The sequence below is a fragment of the Camelus dromedarius genome, chromosome 7, assembly GCF_036321535.1.
Source record: "Camelus dromedarius isolate mCamDro1 chromosome 7, mCamDro1.pat, whole genome shotgun sequence".
NCBI lineage: Eukaryota > Metazoa > Chordata > Mammalia > Artiodactyla > Camelidae > Camelus > Camelus dromedarius.
Genome location: NC_087442.1, coordinates 13,400,676 through 13,417,990, shown reverse-complemented (window position 1 = coordinate 13,417,990; position 17,315 = coordinate 13,400,676). Strand labels below are relative to the sequence as shown.

At 42.1% G+C, this 17,315-nt stretch overlaps 2 protein-coding genes across 3 annotated transcripts in view; both read right to left on the bottom strand.

Annotated features, from left to right (window-relative positions):
- Positions 1 to 378: 378 nt before the first annotated feature.
- On the bottom strand, positions 379 to 9,800 carry ZC3HAV1L (zinc finger CCCH-type containing, antiviral 1 like). Its single transcript, XM_031455456.2, has 4 exons — positions 9,268 to 9,800; positions 8,223 to 8,358; positions 3,382 to 3,640; positions 379 to 2,202 (listed from the first exon to the last, which is right to left on the bottom strand). Exons 1-4 carry the CDS (start codon positions 9,642 to 9,644, stop codon positions 2,069 to 2,071), a joined length of 906 nt encoding a protein of 301 aa, XP_031311316.2. The 5' UTR covers positions 9,645 to 9,800; the 3' UTR covers positions 379 to 2,068.
- A 2,561-nt stretch (positions 9,801 to 12,361) lies between these two features.
- ZC3HAV1 (zinc finger CCCH-type containing, antiviral 1) overlaps positions 12,362 to 17,315 on the bottom strand; it is a 52,470-nt gene continuing 47,516 nt past the window's right edge. The window contains exon 13 of one of the 2 annotated variants that reach the window (XM_010983178.3): positions 12,362 to 16,353. In XM_010983178.3, coding sequence (XP_010981480.2) covers positions 16,091 to 16,353 — 263 coding nt within the window. In that variant the 3' untranslated portion in view covers positions 12,362 to 16,090. The remainder of the gene's footprint in view (positions 16,354 to 17,315) is intronic. The other variant, XM_064487325.1, reaches the window with a different exon arrangement.

Below are 17,315 nucleotides of genomic sequence, written 5' to 3'. Positions count from 1 at the left end.
GGGACTGGGCATTTGTCCAGGATGCACAGCTTCCCCTCATCAGCCCTGACGGACCGCCAAAGAAAACCCTAACCTGATTAACTCTCTAGTTAGTAGCTGAATCATCAGATTAAAATAAGAGAAAGATGTGATTACTTTTACAGGATGAGTACCAACAGAACTAAGATTAAAATGGAATACTACAGAATTGAATAAAATATTGCAACAAAGATTACAAAGGGTTAATAACTTCATATATATATATATATATATATATATATATATATATATATATATATATATATAGCATAATGATAAGACATGTAAAAAGAACACAATAATGTAAAGGTCTACCAAGTCTTTTAGTGGAAAGAATATGCTTTTACACACTACACTGTTTCCATTAAGGATTTAACATGGCTTATAAAAGAAATATAATAGTAAAAGAGTATAATGTAAATAATAATAATAATAAAATGTGAAAATATTTTTAAAAAAATTAGCACCAGGAGAAATCATAACCAGGAAAAAAGAAACAAGACTTGCAGAACATAAGAGCTTTCAGAAATACTGTTGGTGACGATCAAAATGAAGAGATGACCATAATTTGCATGACTCTTAGTCCATTAGGAGAGAATACAGTTTCTCACTCCTAAAGGACATTTTTGCAACACCTCCAATAGAAAAGAAAGTTTTTCACAATCAAAAATTTTCTAAATAAATAAATTTAGCTTGATGGAAAGCTCACTACTTTGGCCCCACTTCTCAAATGCTATGTCATTGCCCGTTAAATTAAAACAAAACAAAACACGTTACACACCAACATTTGGGGCTATTACTACAGCAAACGCAGGAAAGAATTTCACAAACCTGCTTCTCTGTGGTACCTCTTGATGGAAAACAAAGAACTAAACATCAGATTCAACTGGATAGAGACTGCCACGTGGACAGGGGCAGAGAGGAAGGAGGGAGAAGTCACAACGAAATGGGTGAGGTATATACGTTTCTGATGGTCCATCCTGATCACAGAAAGAATGGATCCAACTTAGCACAATGGATGAACTACCATCATTCAAACTACAGAATTTGAGCTTTGGTAAAAGTTTAGTAAGAAATGGAAAGTAGACAGAGTGAGGTAGAAATCTCTGGTGAGCACCCAAAAGTTACATACTCTGTGGTGTTGGTTAAGGATGGATCCACAAGAGTTGGATATGATGTCATATACAGCCTTCTATGAAAATTAAGGAGCCTAATTAACGGCCAGATCACATTAGCACAGAGGAGGGCCCCAGCAATTTAAGGGCATGGACAAACCGCACAAAATAAAGACACGCAGAAAGCAGACAGAGAGAAATATCAACTTGCATGCATTCTTAAAGAAATGAAAACCAAAAGACAGTATCATTCAGCAACTATAAACAAAGTCAAAGTCAAGAATAACTTAAAAATTCAATATTGTGTGGATTTTAAGAAAAGAGGTATATTTGAAGTTTGTTAGAAAGAATCAGAATATCCCAGAATAAGGGAACCAGTTAAGTAAACTATGATAAATTAGTGTATCTGTGCATAAAAATGATTATGCATGATAAATGTGAACAAATATGGAGAGATGCTTATGGAAAATTAAGCAAAAAGAAAGAGCATAAAATGTACATATACCATAGTCTACAAATGCCACAATATAAACTGTGTACATGGGCATATGGAAAAAAACACTTGGCTGGATCCCAGAACTAGTCAGCAGGAACCTGTCTCTTTAAGAGCCCCAGCCAGCCAGCCTGGGGAAAGCCCTCCACGACTGCAGGGTTTGCCCAGGTCTGAGCCCACCTACACTCAGGTGTTACCATCTCTTTGCCTGCTCAAGGTCCAACCTCATCCCCAACCACCCATCCCCAGTTTTATCCTCCTAGTCTGGCATTTTCTCCTTTTTCATCCTCCTTAACTCTCCAAACCACCTGTGAGGTAGGTATTATTATGCCTACTATTAATAAATGATTAAATGAATGGTTACAAATTAAAGCTCAACAGAAGCTTTGTGTTCAGACCTTCCAATTGGACAAGCGTCTTCTTATCTCACTGATGATGTCCTTTAAGGTTTACCTGCACATGGCTTCTTGGCCGACCCCGCAGGGACAGAGACCAGAGGACTGGCTTCTGCAGCCCCAGCTCCGTGTACTCCTTGTTTCTCAGGGCCCTGGGAATGCTCAGCAGAAGCTGAATTATCTAAAAAGCAGAAAGAGATGAGGTTTCCTAAGACACCCCTTATATCACTCTAAATTTCATTTTATGTTGGGAGCATCACCCCAGCTCATCAGATCTCAGATAAAACTCCAAATACACTGGATTTGGAGAGTTCATGTCTTCTGGATTAAAACACACACGCGTACACACACACACACGTGTGTATATATTTACATATCTCAACAGGAAGCAGAAAGTCACATTTCAGAGTTAGGAGAGACCCACTAAACAAGACCAGGTGAAGAGAATGACAGGCCCTCCCCACAGTATAGAGTGGAAGATCCCTGCCACCATCAGGGACACAGCGACACAGCCTCTGACACTGGTACATGCAGAGCCCTCCCTACCTTCAAACCACCACTACCGTCCCAGCAGAAGAAAATTCCCTATCAATGCTTAGAGACTAATGTTGATGATTTGGTTTTTCCATCAGCAATTCTCCGAAGCCCACCACCCACTGAAACTGATTTTCAGATACAAGCAAATCTAAGTACTCTGAATGCATTATAATTAAAAGAAGACCAAGCCACACTTTATAGACCTTAACAAAGGACAGTTTGTGCAGCAATATGGGAAAATACTTCTGATGTTGCAGAACGTGTAAATGAAAGATACTAAACTAAAGCAGACTTTTACCTCAATTGGACACGTACTTTATAGTAACAGGACTGAGGGGGCTGTAATTAAATAGTAACAATTATTGTGAATTAATTAAGTGAGTGGAGTCATATGTGATTTTTATTTCTACTCTCTATTTTCCAAATTCTTCTGTAATGTGGTTAAAATTCCCTAAAAATTAAGTAAGAAAAAACTTTAATTCAGTTTAATAAAGGAAAGCCATCCCTACATTATCCTTACCTTTCTAGTCACTAGCCCACCTCCTCTTCTTTTCTGAGCAAAGCTGTCAGACTGTTCTTCCTACTTCCTGACCCCCAACTTCCCGAGGAGCTACACAGTTCAAATGTTTATGCACTGAAAATAAACTCCATCCCTTCCCTCCTCTTGCTAGAATCACAGTTCGGTATCACAGAATGTTGACAGATTAAGCTTCCCCAAGGACAGAGCAGCAGTTAACCTACGAAGTGCTTCCTCCCCAGGGTCACTTTCAGGTCAGAATTACATTGCTGGTAGCGTTTTCTCTGCCTCCGAGAGTCATCTCACCTTTATTTTCAAGCATCTTGTGCAGCTTCATGTGCTTGTAGGTGGAGATGATCTGAAAATTAACGACACTTGGAATATTCAGTCCTTGGTCCTGCAGCAGCTTCAGGGCTGTCGCGTGAATGAGCTGATGGGACCGCTTGCATTTCTGTAGCCTGCACTCCCCCCTGACAAAGGACTTGCACACGTGAAACTTGCTGCATTTATCCTTGAGGTTGCAGTAACCATACAGGGCTTCACCTTTGTTGTAGAGCAAACAGACCTGGGACAGAAATGAGGCAACACTTACAACATTCATTTTCATTGTATCTCTTAAGCCAATAAAGGACAGCTTCTCTAAATGGCATCTTCTGATCATTGATGGCTGTTAAAATCCTTGAGGGAAAGGCAGACAGGTATGAAATAGTTCCTCCAGCCACATCTTCCCCAGCAGCTACTAATGCTCAGCTGCCCCTTGCTGACCTTGACCCTCAGCTGGCCCACCCTCCTCTCCCAAAGCCTGTAGCCAATGAGTGACTTCAATGCAGGTACAAAAGGCTGGCCCCTCTGCCTCAAAACTGGTACCTCTCTTCCAGGTAATTTTTGCTCCAGAGCCCCAGTATGATCAGGTCAAGGCCAGATCTCACCCTGCTTGCAGCTCTTTCTTCCCTGTATCCTGCTTCTTTTTCACCTTTACAGACTTTTCCAAGGATCCCTCCTCCAATATATGACATGTACCTAAATCCCAATGTCAGGCTCTGCTTCCAAGGAAACCAATCTAGACAGGCATCCTGAACAGGTAATTTATTATCCACTATTACTATTTGCATTGGGACAGCTAATGTAAACCGGGTCTGTCCCAGGCAAACCAAGACCCTCCTGATGGGGAACTTCATAATGATGGATCAGGCTGTCCATCCTGAAGGCACTAATCAATCTTAACCTCACACACAAAAAAAGATAACTAGACATTGTGTACCTCCTGATGTGATGCAACAGGAAATACAACTTTCCAGGTTTTAGCATGAAAGTCTGACATGGCTGGAAACCCCTCCGTCCCAGGCAGGTAGGGACCATTAGCCACCCTAACAATATACCGCATACACAAAAAATTCTTCCTACAAAAATCAAGCCTAAATCTGGTGGGGGATGGGTAAAATAGGTGAAGGGAATTAAGAGGTACAAGCTTCCAGTTATAAGTCATGGGGATGCAATATACAGCATAAAGAATACGGTCAATAATACTGAAATAACTTTGTATGGAGACCGATGGTTATTACACTTACCATGGGGATCATTTCATAATGTCTTTAAGCATTGTCATGTGAAACTAACATAGCACTGCGCATCAATTACATTTCAATCAATAAGTCGAAAACAATGGTATTTTACCTATAATTGTGATGCCAATTTTCCAAAATGAACTCATAATTTCAGTTCAATTCTTACCTCCCCCAAAGAATTCCTATAAAATAGTTCTAGGACTTTAAATGATTCTAAACCCTATCTGAAAAAAGGAAACAAGTGAGAATAGATTAAAAAAAAAAATGTGAAAAAGCATAATGGCCATAGAGACTCATACCATCTTATCTTAAAATATAAACTATTTTCATTAAGCAGTATGATATTGATTCCAGAATGTACAGGAGATCAAAGAAAGTAGATTCTAGACACAGGCCCCAAATCAGAATAATCTGTTCTTCAAGATTTGTTAGAGCTGAGCAGTAAGATCATTGGGCTTAATATTACTTTGTAGAAGACTTAACTAATACCCTGGTTTTGTGTGTTTTTATTTTTATTTTACATTTTTGAATTTTTATTTTAATGCTTTTATTTTTCAAAAAGCTACTCTGGCTTCCTATTTCTTCTTGAATCAATTTTGAGGAGCTAACTTTTTCTAGAAATTTGTCCATTTCATGTAAGTTTTCAAACATATCAGCATCACTAATTTTCATATATCTCATGTGTGTGTTATCCAGCACCACCAAGCGATTCTCCCATTCTCAGCGGACATTGACCAGGTGTCCTTCAGATTTAATTCAGTTCTGACATTATCTCCAGGAGATAGACTTGGAGATAATGTCAGATCCCACAGGTTATGGGCTCAGACCCACAAGCCTGCCCTCACTTTGATATAAATCACAAGTCCAGGCTGTCTGTCACCAGCTATAGATCAGAAGTTCCCACAACCCCTTCTGTGGGTTCAATTAATTTGCTAGAAAGGTTCCCAGAACTCAGAGAAATATTTTACTTGCTAGATTACCAGTTTATTACCAAAGGATGTAACTCAGGAATAGCCAAATGGAAGAAATGCATAGGGAAGGTAAGTGGGAAAGGGTGTAGAGCTTCCACGCTCTCTCTGGGCGTGGCTCTCCCAGCACCCCAACGTGGTCACCAACCTGGAAGCTCTCTGAAGCCCACCCTTTTGGGTTTCTATGGAGGTTTCATTATATGGGCACAATTGATTAAATCACTGGCTACTGGTGACTGAACTCAATCTCTAGTCCCTCTCCCCTCCCAGGAGGTGAGGGTGGGACTGAAAGTTCCAACCCTCTAATCACATGACTGGTTCTTCTGGAAACCAGCTCCCATCCCTAGGTTACCTAGGGGCTTTCCAAAGTCACCTTGTGAACATAACAAAAGTCACTTTTTATTGGCTCTCAACATTTAAGAAATTCCAAGGGTTTTAGGAGCTCTGTGTCAGGGAGAGAGACAAAGACCAAATGTATATTTCTTATTATACATCACAATACCACAGTATTTGTCCCTTATTGATTATTTACTGTGTGCTGTGACTATATTATGCTCGGTATCTTTAGGAGAGTGGTAAAAGGGGACCATCAGGCATTTTCACACAAGAGATGTAGATATCATTCACATCTCATCCACTGTGCTTGGCCATGGTCCCCGCTGTCTAAGTGGCCACGTTTTGGGCCACATGACATAGACCTCCAGTCCCAGATGATTAGACCAAAGGTGGGCTAGTGTCATGAGTGCAGCCAACCTGTCAGCTGCTCATGTTACGGAAACGACAGGCCAGTCAAGAAACAAGCACCACTCGGAGGGTTGGAGTACTCAGATGTATTATGCCAGCGGGCTCAGAGGGGCTTCTGCTCCAAAGCTCTGAGCACCTTCAAGATGTGCACATGAGGTTTTACAGGGTAAAGTACAAGCTTGGGGTATTCGGCCAATAGGCATGGAACAGCTTTAGCAGCATTATCATCACAAAGGTGGAGGCGGGGAGGCAGCAAACCAACATTCCAAAGCCAGATATGTATCTTTGAAAATCCAGCTGGCTAGCAAGAACACATAAACAGCAAACCAACACTAATTAACCCAGATTTACAAGTTAGTCTAGCAGAACTCAGATCAGTATTCCAATACTTAGATTTGTGAGTTATCTTGTTAGACCAGCCCAGCTTTTCCTTCACACTCACAGAACACGGAAGTTGTCTAATACGACACGGTGAGGCTGGACCCAGGATACCTGGGTAGAAGCCATAAAGGAAAAGATTCAATAAGTTTAACAACATAAACACTGTAAGTCAAAAAGTTTCATAAACACTAAAGGTAAACAGAAGTTGTGCTGCTCCTTCTCGCGGAGACAGGAAGCACTGGACCCTGCCTCATAGCTGCCGCATCCCCCTCCCTTCTTGCCAAGAACCTGCCCCAGCAGCTGCTGGGGTTACATCTGGCAACGTGGCTGATTATGTATCTGGCTCCTGGCAAACCGAACCTGGCTTCAAAATTGAAATTACAAAGGAGAGGGGCACCAAGAAGAAGCCTGTTGGCCCCTAAGGCTAACTCCAGAGCTTATTTTGGGGTACAGACTCTGCTGCCTTGAGGGCAGCCTCTGCTATCTGAGCCAAAGGCTTCAACTCATCCCTCCCGCTTCGTGACTTTCTTCCCTTCTAGACCCTTAAATACCTTAGAGTTACAATAAGACCACAAGCACGAGCTACCCTCTATTTTCCCACCATCCTCCCTTCTTCCCACCCCTCTTCTGGCAACCTAAAAGACTGTCTACGATAGATTCCTTGTGCTAGGTTAGAAAACTCTACTTGTCCTTGGAGACCTCTCATAATATTTTCTTTTGGGATTCCAACTAGTTTGTTTAAGAAAAACTCTTTGTGTATAGCTAAATAGATACAAACGTGCTAATGTTGCCAGTATAGCACTTATAATGGGTACTTTTTAAGCATTTGGAAATACATTATGTTGTTTCAAAGCAATTAAAATTAATATCTAAATACACAACATTGTAAACTGACTATACTCTGATACTAAATAAATAAAGTTGGGAAGTAATAAAAAAAAATATATATAAAGCCCTGAAAAAGTAAATGGGGGGGGGGTGTTACTAGTAACAAATGTGACCAAAAAGGGATTTATGTCATTAAAGTTATCTTATTAATTAACTGGAAAAGGCAAATGCCTTTATAGAAAAATCAGCAAAACTACAAACAGGCAATTCACAAAACACAGGCTTCATAATCAGACAAATCTAAATTCAAATCTGCCATTTACTATGTGACCTTGGGCAAGTTATGTCACCTACCCGAGTCTCAGTTGCCTCACCTGTAAAATGGGAACAGGAATGCCTCACTCACAGGTTATTAATGAGCTAAGGTATATGAATTGCTTAGCATTCAAAAAACCAATAGCCATTATTATTATTTCTACATCACACAGGTCCATCACTCCTTGTGTATCAAAGCCCAGTAAAATCAGAGACTCCAAAAAGGTCAGCATTGTACCATATCCACCCACCTCCCCTCAGGCTGTCCTCTGTGAGCAGATTTCTGAGGTTCTCCCTTGACTTTGTCACCGTGCAGACAATATGAGGGTGACTCCCTGTGACTCACCTCTGGTAAAAGGCAGGGGTCATTCTGTAAAAGCAGGATCCGAAGCTGGGCCTCGTTGAGGCCAAACAGTCCATGGTTTTTCAGGACTTGGATGTTGACAGGTGTGTGGATATCATGGGAAAGGGTACAGGTAGACCTAGAACACAAAGGTCTGGATCAGAGGCCCAGATGAAGAACCGGCCAGTCTGTCTAGGGCTGCTTTCAACTTGCAGGTGAAGTTAAATAATTTTCCATGAACGCATAGATACCACAGCCTAATAAGCTCTGATAATAAGAAAACTGGGTTGCATCAACTCCCCTCCCAGAGTTATTTTCATTCAAAATGAAGCTTCTTGAAGGCCAAGGGTACCCCCTCCCCCAGTCCCCTGCCTTGAAAGAGGGTGCCCGCCAATTCTGCACTGGCCTTCTCCACCCCAAACGGCTGCCTACCCGCCCCGCCATCCACCGACCTTAAAAAGAATGCATGCCCCCTCCCCCACCCCCACTTTGGGGAGCTAGAGTAAACCAGGGAAGACCAGTCAGGAGGCAGCCTCAAACGGCCTCTCCCAAGTCATCCAGCTCTCCGTTTCCTGTGGGGGTCGGACTAGATCGCGCTTTCTAAACCTGGAGAGCACAGGCTCGCTTCTGTAAAACTTTCTGCTTATGTGGGAAGGGCCGATCTTTGAATAAAGATTCCATGAATCTCGTGGGATCCGAAAATGGTCCCAAAAGAACCACTGGAGTAAATGAAATCAAAAGTCCCAATCCTGATTTATCCTGGCCTTGCTGTAGAGGATCCCGGGAGGCAGAAGCTGCAATTGGGAGCGGGGAAAGCGGTGGTTAAAAAATCCAAACTTTAACGATCTTCGGCCTCACTCTGCAGCGAAGCCGGGACGCGGGGAAGTCCTCCCCGGAGGCCCCTTCCCGAGGCTGCCCTTCCGGAAGGGGTGGTCCGGCCTGGACGAACGACCCCCTTTCTCCTTTCTTCTGGGTCCCGCTTCCTGCTGGGCGCGTCCGGCCCGCGGCCCCGGCCCGCCCGCAGCCCCGGTCCGGCCCGCAGCCTCACCAGCAGTCGCGGTTCGGGCACTTGCCCAGCATGTGGCGGCGGCAGAGGTGCAGCTGGTCGCAGGCCTGGCACTCGCCGCGCTGGTAGCGGGCGCAGAGGCGAGCGGAGGACACGGCCACCACCCTCCAGGCCGCGGGGCCGCCGCCGCCGCCGCCGGCGCCAACCGCGCCCGCCGCCGCCTCGGCCTCGGCGTCCCACGGGCCCTCCCGCACCTCCACCTCCTGCAGCAGGAAGCGGTCGGGCCCGGCCTGGCGCAGCACCTGCCCGAGCCGGGCCTCCGAGAGCTCCACGTGGCCGCGCAGGTCCTGCAGAAACATGCGGCCGCCGTGGGCGCACAGCACCTTGGTGAGGAAGGAGCACACCGTGGGCTCCGCCATGGTCGCGGCCCGGCCTGTGCGGCCGAGACGGAAATCCGAGGCGGGCAGACTCCTCCCAGTCACGTCCACGATTTCAACCCCCGATCCCGGGACGGGCCTGGGGAAGGGCGGGCGAGGGGCGGCCGCCGTGGGCCGCGGCGCTGAGAGGAGGGCCCTGGGCCCGGGGTCCGCCCTAGACGCAGACCCGGCCGGGACAGTACTTACTGAGCGCCTGTACTGTGCCAGACTCCCTTCAAGGTTAAGTCCTTGCCTTGAGGGACTTGCATAGTGGGGGAGAATTGGAGATGCTGGTAAGGGCTGCAAAGATGAAACAGGTAATGCGGTGGAAGATGCACCGCTGGGCGGACTTAGGTAGTGGGGAGGGGAAGATCTGGGGAGGTAGCCACTCGCCACTCGCTGTTGAGCACCTACCTGAGATGTGACCAGTCGGAATTGGGATGTGCAGTAGACGTGCAATACACATACTGGATGTGGAAGCTTTAGAATGTGGAGAATGTAAACTACCTCATTAATAACTTTCTTTATTAACCATGTTTATGTTCAATTGATAATTTAAATAAAATGTTGTCATAACTTCATGTTTCGTTTACTTCTGATGTAGCTATGAGAAAATGTTGAATTACATACATCGCTCACTTTCTACTGCTGTTGAACAGTAGGCGTTTAGACCTGTACGTTTATTAAGGAGCTATCCTTTTTGCCCAACACCATGCTGATTAAATGAACTTTTTTTTTTTTTCTGAGCCGATTGTTAAAGCAGTACTAGAGTACAAAGATGAATAAAACGTAGTTGAACTCAGTAGCTGAGTTGCTATCTTACAGGGTGGTTAAGATTAAATGAGTCAATGTCCTGTAAAGAAGCAAAAGAGAAAGGCAGCAAAGACTTTGGGAAGCCACTGAAAAAATTTCAGCTGGGGAGTGATGTGGCCCTTCTGCCTACAGAATGCTCCCCACCACCTCCAAGTAGATGTCTCCTTTTGTCATTCAACTCTGAGCTTTTTTTCCCCTTTTTGGGGGGGGGGGGTGGATGATAATTAGATTTTTGTTTATTTATTTAAATACAGGTACTGGGGATTGAACCCAGAACCTCGTGCATGCTAAGCATGGCATTCTACCACTAAGCTGTACCTTCTCCCCCAACTCCAGGCTTAAATGTCTTCTCTTCAGCAAGACCTATCCTAACTGACCAATCTAAAGTAGTTCTCCAGGTTCTGCATGGAACTTGTCACTCATGGTTTTCTTGTTTATTTATGTATTGGTAGAATTCAAGCATGTGAAAGCAGGAATCTTGTATGTCTTGTCCCTTGCCAGATCCCCAACACTTAAAAACAGTGCCTGGCTATATTGTAGGATGGGTGTTTTGTTTTATTTTTTTCAAAAAACATTTGATAGTATAAAATTTTTCAAACAAAAAATTAGAAGATAGTGAAATAAGCATCCATATATATCTACTTCCTCGAGTTATAAAATCTTAACCCTTGTCCTGTTTTATTTGCCTAATTGCTTTGGCTAAGAATTTATAAAATTACAGGTTCAGTTTCAATCCTAAGTACTTCTGTACACATGACTTAAAAATAAGTAATTTTCCTACACAACCCCAACATTTCTATAACTAATGAAAGTAACTGTAATTTTCCTTAACCTCTTTAATGTAGGATTGGTGTTTTGGAAAGATCCCTGACAGTAGTAAGAATGGATTTCTAGAGGAGCAAGACAGGGTAAAGAATAAGAGAAGAGAAACAGGATTTGAGAGACTATAATCTCAATTTTTCTTTTAATGGAGATACTGGGGATTGAGGTACCAGGACCTCCTGCATGCTAAACACAAGCTCCACCACTGAGCAATTACTTTCTACCCTCCAATATCTTAGTTTTTATTATGTTGAGTTTGCAGTGGACAATCCATGGTAAGGTGCTCAGTAGGCGGTTGTATATACAAGTAAAGAGCTTAAGATGGAGGGGAATATCAACTTGAGTGACATCAAAGTATTAGGTTGTTTAACCTGAGAGAGTTGATAAGATCCTTCAGTAAAAATGAAGAGTGTGCAAAGCAGAGGTGGGAGGACAGAACCTGTAGCAACATGAAACATTTCTGGAAAACGGAGAGCCTGCTATGACAAAGCAAATGAACACACAGAACAAACAACTAACTGGAAAAACTCAAACATCTGCTCCTGCTCGGTTTGATGGCCTATTTGTGTATTTGAATGTGGAGGCTGTGACAGCAAAAGGTTGGCTATACCTTGTTTTATTTACATTGAGGTCCAAATCAAATGGCAACTTTACCTTCACTTTAAACACATCTATGCTGCCATTTGGAGATTTTCTCTCTTCATCCAGAGCTTTGTGAATAAAAAAGGACGAGTGGGGAAGGGCTTTTGAAGGAGTGACTGATAGGACCATTCTGCTGATAGTCATTTACATTTTTAACTTCTGTGCCTCAGCCTGGCCCTGTTCCCATCCCTAAGGTGTGTTAGCAGCTTCCAGCGTCTCCCTCTCTCAGCCCCAGGAAAAAGATGTGCCAACCAACTGCGGGTTTCTCCCTCGCCACCACCCAGCCTTTCCCTGGCATTGAGCTAAAAGCCCCTTGGTCACTGAGTCCTGGAATGAAGAAGCTGGAAGGGGCAAAACACATCCTCCAACCCTCACTGAATAAACTGGTGTCTGCAGTTGACCATCTTTTTAAGAGATACATAGAAATAGAGCAAATAAAGGCAGCAGAGCAAAATTAATATTTATTTCATTAGGTAATCTCAAATTGAGCTTGAAGAACAAGAAGAAATACAAATCAACTATTGCATTACAAACATTGAGCTTACTTTATCCAACAAAATCTATCCGATGTATCAGCATATCAAGCACTAAGTAGGCATCAGGGGTGGCACAGTGAACAAGACTTAGGTTGACTAGGCTCTCACGGAGCTCACATTCTAATGCAGAAAATGGACAACTCCAAGTTGGATAGAGGCTAAAAATGAACAAAGCAAGATGCAAAGTCTTTTAAAAACTGACGACTTGGGAGGCAAGCATCGGATCTAATCTATAGAAGGATTCTTTACGGGGGTAGCAAGTGAGCTAATCTAAAGATGCTAAATATTAACCAAGTCAGTGATTCTCACTGTGGTATTTTGAAAGTTGATGAGTTGTTGGTTTCACAGTAATTGCGGACTTTGACTGACAATGAGTGGATGCAGCCAGGGATAACAGACATCCTGCAGTGTATGGGTTAGTCCCATACAACGAAGAATTATTCTGTACCTTATACGATTTTCTAATGTCCTACTGGACATTTATGTAGGACCTACAGCTTGCCTGGGAGAATTATAATTCATTGTTTTCTCTTAGACAATCTGTAATGTGCTCGTCCTACTACTCTTATTTCAATTAAGGTAACTTCGCTCTTTCCCTTACCACATACAGGTAAGGTATATGGTCCTACCTTACATATTGGACTCACCCTAATACTAGCTTTCATTCTGGTGTCACCTAGACTTCTAATCTTTCAGTTTCCTGTACTTCGTTACAGGAATAGCCTCTGATCGACCTTTAAATCTAAACCTATTCACGATGAGTTGGTGTATTTACATTCCATTTCATGATGTCATATAGCGTAGTCATGCCTGAGCATTTACATATTGATACTTATTTTATCTATATTACAAATTTCTTTCCTTCTGTTTCTCCATTAGTTAGGGTTAGGGCATTAAACTAATCTTTGAAGAAATTCATGTAGATTGTAGTGTCTATGAATCATCTCAGGACAGCAAAGGGAATGTTACAAAAACATCTGCTCTGAAATAGGTAAATAGATCTGACAGGGTGGTGGTTACCATACTGGGGGGAGACAGGGGAGGGCGCTACTGGCATTTAGTATGTAGAAGCCAAGTATGCAGAACATCTTGCAATACATTGGACAGTTCCTCACAATAAGGAATTATTCTGCACCCTATACGAATTTTGAATGTCTCACTAGACATTCGTGTATGACCTACAGTTCGTCTGCAAGAATATAACATTTCCTCATTTTCTCCAGTTCGACAAGCTGTAGATTTTCTTGCATAGTATCTTTATGTAAGTTAAGGTAGTTTCGTTCTCTCTTATAGAAATAAGTATTATCCTATGTAAGTAAGTTACTGTGTCACTAGTTTGTATTCTAATGTCCACTCGCATCCTTGCTTTTACATTTTCCCATACTTCTTTATACAAAATAGCTTCTGATCTCCTACCTTCTTTTAAGTTCAGATTTATTCATTTTAAGTAGATGTAAACATCTGACCACTTAGTAAGTTCTTCTGGTATAGTTGCACCCAAGTTATGAAACTTTCATTCCCTTTTATGATGACATTAATTTTAATTCATTTTTAATTTACTTCTAAAATTGTGTGTAGGTAAAGCATATTGTCACTGAATTGCATTTTGAGAATAACTAGAGGATGTTACAAAGTATTTGTCATCAAAAAAAAAAAAAAAAGGCAGGACTGCCAGTTGAGAACCGCCAAGCTGGGTTAAAAAGGCACTAAAGAACTGTAAGAAAGCCAGAGTTATAGTGAAAGAAAATAAATCAGAGGGGGAGAAAAAAAAAGAAAGAAAATACATGAAAGGGTAGGGAAGCGAGAGAGCATGTGGGGCCATGATGATGAGTTTGAACCTTATTCTAAAGGATCAGATTTGTTTTGGAAGGCTATTATTAAGTAAAATTTTTTAAATTCTTGCTGCTAAGTGAAGAACAACTTAGAAGGGAACAGAGATATTTAAGAAGGAAAACTTGACATGGGAACTGCTTGGATGCGCAGGGGGACGGAGATAGAGGAGTCATGGATAACTTCCGGGATTTCTGATTGAGCAGATGGGTGAACAGTGACACCTCTTACTTATATACAGAATCCTGGGAGAAAAACTGATTTGCTTGAGGGAAGCAAATGGAGTGCTCCATTTTGGACACACTGAATTAGAGATGCCTGTGAAAGCCAATTAGAGGTGTCCAATCAGCAGCTGGTTAGAGTTAGATAAACTGCATCTCCACAATGTGAGGGTCAAGTTCAGGAAGTGAAAGCTCCAAAACGGAAGCTACCATGAAAAGAATAAATGAATATTTGTGGCAAGTCTCTCAGAAAATAACCCTACCCTAAAAAATGTGTATACATTTATTAGTGGTGGAAACCTTTAAAGCCAAGGAGTTATGGAGATCTTTGTACTGATTTAAAATCTAATATAAAATCAGCTCTCATGGTGATTTTTTTAACATGTCTGCTGGAAGGAACTAGAACAGGAAATTTTGGCGACTGGTATGGAATGTTGAAGAAGAAAATTGGAAGGAAAATCTGATTTATAAGGAGGAACTCTTGGTCCAGGCACCGCAACTGCTCTAAAAGCTGATTGTGCTACAATTCCACACAATCCGTTATATTTAGAAAAAGAAGCCCCTGGTAGGTGCGAGGCTTGTTTGGGGCATTGATCTCTTCGTTCTGATTCTGTGCTCACCAAGAAACAAATCTCGCCTCCTTAGGGGGCCATCCTTCAGCAGGATGGTCCTGCTCCCAATTTCTTGGTGAGCTTCGACTGCCACAGCGAACGATTCCAATGGCACTGAATCCATCACTCATGCTGTGTGAATCTGGTTACTGCAAACTCGGTGCCCCCATGACACCGACACTTCATGAAAGTCTGACCTGAAAAAACCTCTGTGATCATATTAATTAGGATATAAATGCCTCCTTTGCCATAATTCTGTAAAGAGCCCAAGTAGGCAATGAACTCCAGTTGGTTGCTTCTCTCTGGGCCACACTTAGCAGCTTCCAGAAAGAGTCAACCTGGATGGAGTGTCCTAAATAAACATAGAGATAAAGAAATGCATGCCCCAAGTCAGTTCACCGCAAAGATAAGGTACAGTAGTGTGGTGACGTCTGCACTAGCATTTAAATTATCCTTACATTCTTCCCTCCAGCATATTCCTAAGTATTTTCCCCCAACTTTTCACAATCTTCCATCCAAGGTTGTGTTGTCTTATGTCCTTATTTCAATAGGCATTTTTAGATTTTTCTCAAATTCCCCAAATTCATTTTCTTTGAATTTAACCAAAACAAGATCATATCATGCAGTAAACTAAAAGAGGAGTTGGGAGAGAAAGGTTGCTGCGATTACAGAAGTTTTAGAAATGAGTCTTTACCAGTTACATCTAAGGCAGTGATTCCCAGACTTTATGACACATTTCAATAGTCTTCCTGGCTCTTATCCCCAGAAAAAGTGATTTAGTTGGACTGGGGCGTAATTTGGACACTGGAATTTTTTAGAGCTTCCCAGATGATTCAAATGTGCAGCAAAGTTTGGGAATCACTGATCCAAGGCATTTAGGCGAGGAAATGTAAAAGTTTATCATCTGGGACAATATGGGTTCTGTGAGGGAACAGAATGGTTATGGCATCTTTATGACGCTGTATTCATCATTTCTAACCAATCACGCAGGGTTTGTCGGTTTCACTATATTCAATCACATATGCTGGGTAAATCTGATCTTTCTGAAAGATGACAAAGACGGAGGGGTTCAACCTTGTGTCCACACAGCTGTCATAGTGCGGAGGAGGGCTCGTGTAACTCATACGCCCTTCAATAAATTCTCCAACCAGGACTCGGGCTACAAACATAACGATGTTCTTGGGACCATACGGGCAATTTTTATGGGAATTGATGGCCTCCATTGTGAAGTAATTTCCTAGAAATAATTAGAAAAAGAAGATGGTTAAGAATTATTATAAAAGGACATATATAGTTTAGAAGATTATTTACACAGAATCAGATGATGGACGTTGACTACATATTAAGTCAATAGCTCCTTACTGATACTTATAACTTTCTTTTGTACTTAAAAAAATGTTTATTACTCAAGTCAACCTGAATGCAGTATATGACCCAACTGAGATAACAGAAACATTTGCTACTGTGGGATTCACGAGGATACCACACTTAGCAGCTCTTTTTATTGCATTCCAGAAGGAGTCAACCTGGATGGAGTACCCTAAATAAATACCCAATGACTTGGTATTGGATACAATGACCAAGTGGCAATAACACAGTGGCCCAATTCATGGAACTCATGCAAAGCAGGTTGAATTGTAACTGATAAATCAAAGATACTCCAGCAGAGGCCATTTTATATTGTGTACACTTTAAGGAACAAAGGTCATTTACTACTGATGGAAGGTCCTGGAAAAAGTGAAAGGGAGAGATGTAGCATGGGCAAGCCATTGACCCTGGCAGAGCTTTTCAGACAACTGATCCACCGTCTTCAATTTTAAAACAAGCTTGATCATCACTGATGTTTCCACACTCAGCAGATCAACATTTTCTTGACAAATCAAAATTTCCCGTTTTTATTTTTATGGTTGCCCAATGTTTTTCTGCCCTTTAAAACAATCTCTTTATCGTTCTCCATTGTGCAAAGAGTAACCATGGCCCTGAATACCTGATTTTTAAAATGAAGCATCAGCTGTTTTTAAATTATGCTTCTATAATCTGGAATCTACATTTTGTTAAATGATCCAAACTTAAGATCCAACCTTATAAGCCCACTCTGCTAAGACCTGGACTCTGTCTCATTGCAAATACCCCTTTCAAGGAGCAGATCCTTCGAACTCCCACATCCTCTTCCTCCCTTCTGCCACTCCGTGGATCTAG

What these genes read in the sequence shown, in the direction of transcription:
- ZC3HAV1L (XM_031455456.2), bottom strand. Translation starts at nt 9,644, where the DNA reads ATGGCGGAGCCCACGGTGTGCTCCTTCCTCACCAAGGTGCTGTGCGCC. An exon ending in TGCCCGAACCGCGACTGCTG is followed by an intron (nt 8,359 to 9,267) that starts GTGAGGCTGCGG and finishes TTTGTGTTCTAG; the next exon opens with GTCTACCTGTACCCTTTCCC. An exon ending in CAAGATGCTTGAAAATAAAG is followed by an intron (nt 2,203 to 3,381) that starts GTGAGATGACTC and finishes TCTGCTTTTTAG; the next exon opens with ATAATTCAGCTTCTGCTGAG.